Source organism: Cyprinodon variegatus, unplaced genomic scaffold (genome assembly GCF_000732505.1).
Source record: "Cyprinodon variegatus isolate N-32 unplaced genomic scaffold, C_variegatus-1.0 Scaffold406, whole genome shotgun sequence".
Taxonomy (NCBI): Eukaryota; Metazoa; Chordata; class Actinopteri; order Cyprinodontiformes; family Cyprinodontidae; genus Cyprinodon; species Cyprinodon variegatus.
The window spans coordinates 316,197-321,819 of record NW_015150859.1 but is presented as its reverse complement, the minus strand read 5'-3'; the positions used below and the strand labels follow the sequence as shown (position 1 = coordinate 321,819).

At 38.5% G+C, this 5,623-nt stretch overlaps 1 protein-coding gene across 1 annotated transcript in view; it reads left to right on the top strand.

Moving 5' to 3' along the window:
• The window catches only part of rabep1 (rabaptin, RAB GTPase binding effector protein 1), a 45,720-nt gene that overhangs the window by 9,991 nt on the left and 30,106 nt on the right, over positions 1–5,623 (top strand). The window contains 3 exon segments of the mRNA XM_015387897.1: positions 412–654; positions 2,491–2,626; positions 3,036–3,214. Of these exon segments, the coding sequence (XP_015243383.1) occupies positions 412–654; positions 2,491–2,626; positions 3,036–3,214 (558 nt within the window).

Sequence of the window (5,623 nt, the reverse complement as noted above, 5' to 3'; positions counted from 1 at the left end):
ATTTGACTGAACCACGAAAATGGATAAATATTAGTGCGCATGCCCAACATTTCGTCGCCTATTTTGTCACCACAGCGCCACTTACAGGCCTGGCATACATTTTGCAGCGTTTTCATGCATTCGTGTGGACGATCACATTTATTTTACGTCTCCGTCTTTACGACAAACGTTCTGGAAAATATTAGCATTTCGTGTTCGTTTTCACTTCGTGTGGACCGCGCCTTAAACACATTCTGTCTTGAAAACAGGATTAGAAAATGAGTGTTTGAGTTAAAAGCTGTTGAATTGTGTATTTATAGTCAGAAATAAACATCCAAACAACATTTTACTGGATGAGCAAAAGCAATGTACAGCTTCAAAAGGGTTGGAGCAGATTTTCTTATGTTAAATACAAAAAAAAGTAGTTCTCAGCTTCTCCTTGAATTTAGCTTAATATTTGAAGTGAAGATGCAGAGTGAACAGAGATATTCAGAATGTTTGTCCCTAAACTGTTTTGTTGGTATTTTGAAGTTGAAAAGGTGTTGTTTGTTTCAGGCTCAGGAGGATGCAGAGAAGCTGCGCTCAGTGGTGATGCCCATGGAGCAGGAGATCGCCGCTCTAAAGGCCAAGCTGGGTACTGCTGAGGACAGGATAAAGGAGCTGGAGGCCTCTAAGGTTAGTCTGCCTGTTAACAACATTTTTAAGGTGTTCCGTAAAAATTCAAAAAATATCCACTGGACTTGGTTTTCAAGATTTGAAGACGTTTCGCCACCTCTCCTTATATAGTCTTATATAGTCTTATAAGACTCAAACTCACTGCGGATCCAGACATTTGAATTGAGAAAGCTTCCTGGAGAGGTGGCGAAACGTCTTCAAATCTTGAAAACCAAGTCCAGTGGATTTTTTGAATTTTTACGGAATGACTATGACCTGGATGATTGAGAACCTTCATCAGCATTTTTAAGGTGTATTTTAGAAAACAGCCTCGTTTTAGAAAGAACATTCATGATAAATTACCTTTTAAAAAAAAAAAAAAAAAAAACTCCTGATCAATATTCTGCTGGTCTTTCTCAACTCTTTTTATCTTGTTGAATTTTCACTTCTTAAAGCCGCTGTCACACTTTGACGGGGATGTGACGTCCCAAAATCTCCTATAGCGTTGGCATACGCTGAACTTTCTATGTATTTTTTTCAATTTTGGGGTTATACATAAAGTATCCATAACAAGTCCAGAACTTATGTCCAACAACAGCCTAACTTCTGCATAGCGCACGGCAGCGTAATGCCCATGAAATGTCACAATTTGGGAAATGTATAAGAATAACATAATAGTCAAGAGTTAAAAAATAAACAATAGAATACTGTACTGTAAATTATTTTAACAATATAAAACTGTGCCCCTGGAGGATAAATAACCAATATGCAGCTATTTTTTTTACAGTAATGGATATTTGAAAATAGCAGCAATATCAGAGATGTGCAAAATGTCAGGATGAGGTTAACTGATTAAGGTAGAAACTGTGTAAAATCTGCATGAATGTAACAACTTATTGAGGTTGTTGGGAAAAGTGGTGGTTCTAGTGTCTGGGAGGAAGGATCTGTGATGACGCTCCGTGGTGCATTTAGGGTACAGCAGTCTGTGCCTGAAGGAGCTCTCCAGTTCAGCACCTGATATTATATATAGTAAAGATCAAAATCTCATCTATCAGGTTCCTGTAGCCACAATTAGCAATGTTAATGTGTGTTACGACCACCCAGGCCACAATATATTTGAGGACACGAGACAAACATTATTCTTAATCTCTGGAACTTCTTTTTAGATCAGTTGTTTTGTTTTTTCTGCAAAGAGAAAAGAAAACAGAGCGTCAGATTTTTCCCCAGTTCCCCGTGTCCAAAAAAAAACTCTAAGGGAAAAAACCCCCCCAAAGTATGAACAGAAAGTTGGACCTGGTGAGCCGATCCAAAGAAACAAAACGTTACAGCAGAGGGCCAACCCTATACAGGGCTGTCGAAGCCTCGGCTAGTAACGAACTAACGGTTAAAACCCTAATAAAAATAAAAAAAGAACGAAAACAGGACAACCGGTCCCACCAGGTCAAAGTTACAAAAAATCGGCAAAAAACAAAGGCTAACGAACAAAAATACCACATGGCAGGCTGGAGACGTCAGCGGCGGCCTACAAAGACGGGAGACGTGCGCATCGCGTCTGTGACGGTGGCTCGAGAGAGAGAGAGACCCAGCCTACTTATAGGCGGACCAATATCACAACCAATTACGTCATCGAATCATTTACAAAAGAAAAAAGAAATAATTGTCAACTCTAATATTTAAGTGACTCAACTAAGCTCTATACAACACTAAAAGGGAAAAAAATAAACAAAAATAATGTGCCCGACGCACATAACCAAATGAAACCATAAAAGTGTTCAATGTTAAAAACAATCAGATTGATTTATCTTCTACTTTAGGAATAAAAGAATCAGTCAAACCACAGCATTTTGTTTTTGACAGGTGAAGGAGCTCAATCATGTTCTGGAGGCTGAGAAGTCGTGTCGTACGGACTTGGAGATGTACGTGGCCGTGCTGAACACTCAGAAGTCTGTGCTGCAGGAAGATGCAGAGAAACTACGCAAAGAGCTTCATGACGGTTCGTTTCTGTGATTCTGACGGAAAGCTTTCTGATTTTAAATAACCTTTAAAGGCGTAGAGTAGAGACTGAGGATCAGGCTTGTAGAAGCTGCTGTTTTCTCACAGTAGTCTCATTTCTAAGAAATAAAATGGATATGAATCTTTTTTATCTCTTTTATTAAGCGGGCAGTTTTATATTCCTGCTCATAATTCTCTATAAAAGTTCCTCCCATTTGGATTTTTGGGAAGTTTTTATGGTTTTGTTAGTTTGCTGCAGCAATTTAGGTGAATCAATTTCTCTGTCTTGTTCTCCTTAGCATGTGAATAGGAATGTGTGACTTGAATCACAAAGCTGTAATGTAGTCGAGGCCGATGCCCTTTTTCTGGACAGTTGTTGATCGCTCTCTGCGCCTCTCTGCTGCTTTCAGTGTGCCACAAGCTGGAGCTGGAGCGGCAACAGCACAACCAGCTGAAGCAGACGTGGCAGCGGGCCAACGACCAGTTCCTGGAGTCTCAGCGCCTCCTGATGAGGGACATGCAGAGGATAGAGAGCGTGCTGTCTTCTGAGCAGCTCAGGCAGGTGGAGGAGAAAAAGAAGAAGGATCAGGTACGGGATCATGTTTGATTGATTTAGTTCGGTTTTTTTGCTTTAATGCTTTTACTTTGATGAATGATTGAATTCTGTTTTCCGTAATGAGTTTGGAAATAATAAATGATTGTCGGCTCACTGGGAGTTGATTAAAAGGGACACTGATGACAATGAAATACGTCCGTCACAAAGGAAACTATAAAACTATAAAAAACACATCAGCTCCATCAAGCTTAATATGCCTAGGAGGGTTAATGTATGGGAAGGTCTGAGATTTAATCAAATAATTTTTCTGATTAGGAAAAAGATTTTCAATTGATTGTGATTTAATTATTTAAAAACGCTTTATTTACCACACGTACTCCATCCATCCGTCCATCCATCCTGGTTCTCCCTCCAGCGTTAAGAAAACAGATTATACTGATAGAGCACAGCTGGGTGCTTTTGGAAGGAAATGGTTTGATGACTTTTAAATATAAAAGGCAAAAAAACAATAGTTTTTAGCTCTATTAAAACACACTGTACGATTTTTTTTTTTTTACCCTTTCTGGCCGATTCTCCAGTCGTGCGAGAATTTTTTAATCAGGCCGACTTTCAGCCTGATGGTGTGTCGTGTAGTATACAGGGAGTAAGGAGGGCCGATCAGCCTCTCGCAACCACCTCCTGATCAGGAATCGTAAGGTCAGGAGAAAGTCAAACATGTTTGAAATTCAGTCGGCCGTCGTGAGGTGTTTTCAGGAGCAAATCCTCACTGCAAAAAAATCTAAATCTAGATAAGTCAAATTTTTTTTTTTAATAAGTGCATTTGTTCTTGAATAGAGGAGGTAAAAGAGACATTTTGCCAATGGAACAAGACAAGTTACATTTAAAATAAGAAAACACAATTCCATTGTCTTAATTCAAGTGCATATTCTCTAATTATCTTATTGTAAGACTAAAACTACTTATTCCATTGGCAAACTATCTCATTTACCTACTGAAATTAAGGGTGAATACACTTCATTTAAGAAATTTTGACTTATTTCTAGATCGTTTTTGCAGCTGTTGAAGCAGAGCTTCGAGCCGATATACTAGAACCTCAAGCACTGAACATGTGCAAACAAGGGAGTTCTTTTTCTTCTTCATCCAGATTGATGAGCCTGATCAGCATCATCTCACTGCAGAGCTGAGTCCGACGTGGTTTTTAGACATTGTGTGAGCAGGTAGACCGATCAGAGCGTCGGGTCGCACAGTGTGAGAACAAACATCGTGAGCTGTGAACTTTTAAACCATACAGTTTTGTCGTACAGTTTGATACGGAAGAGGATTAGGGCCAGTGGAAAAAAAAAAAAAAAAAAAGTTAACTGATTTTTAAATTTTATTTCAGTTTAGTATGGTAAAAAAGTCAGAATTCTGACTTTAATCTCAGAATTCTGACTTTTTTTATTGTCAGAATTCTTATATTAAAGTCAGAATTCTGAGAAAAAAGTCAGAATTCTGACTTTTTTCCCCTGTTAAACTGAAAAAAAAATTTAAAAATCATTTAACTTTTTTTTTTCCAGTGACCCTAATCCTCTTCCGTAGTTTGAGCTGCAGCTGCGTGCAACAATTGAAAATATCGCACAGTGTACGCCCGCATTAAGGGAAATACTGTTAAGGAGTATCTTTGGGACAGCAGCTATCACAAGATGTCAGTCAGGATGTATTGCTCACTGCAGAATGGAGCCGGACTTTCCTACATTTCTGAAATACCATTGCGTCATTCACCATACCGTAGCAGCTTTATTTAAAGAGCATTTCAGACGCCTATAAGAGTAAAGTAGACGTTTGAACACTCCTGACAACTTGGCTTAAAATAAATACCATTAACTTTCTAACAGCCTCATGTAGAGGCGATCGGTGCTCCCCTATCCTTATTTAAAGTACTGAGCTGCTCCTTTCTGCTGCGTGTTAGAAAATTAACACAAAAAAAGATCTTCCTCACCTAGATCAGCTGCTAAATGATACATTTATGTATTTATGAAGCAATTAGTGGCTAATGTGGCTAGTAATAATGAATGTAAAAGTTAAACAGTGGATCAACACGGAAGCTGACACTTTGAGTAGAACTACAGAAGAGAAAGTAGTGAGAACGGGTTTATCATTGATTCTGAGTTTGTTAAAAGTCCCAAATACATGAATAAAAATACAGTCTGGATCGGATAACTGAAAAATGAAAGATAACACTTAAAACATTACAGATTGATGAAACCTTTCTCTGCGCTATAGCTTCTATTTTTCCTTTGTGGGTGCAGAAGGAGGGATTTGCCCAGGGTGCTTAATACAGGGTTCCCGTGGGTCCTTAAAAAGTCTTAAAAGGCATTGAATTTTTCAAAATAAAGTTAAGGCCTTAATTGGTATTAAAATGTCTTTCGTAGGTCTTAATTTTTAAAACATCATAAATAGGAT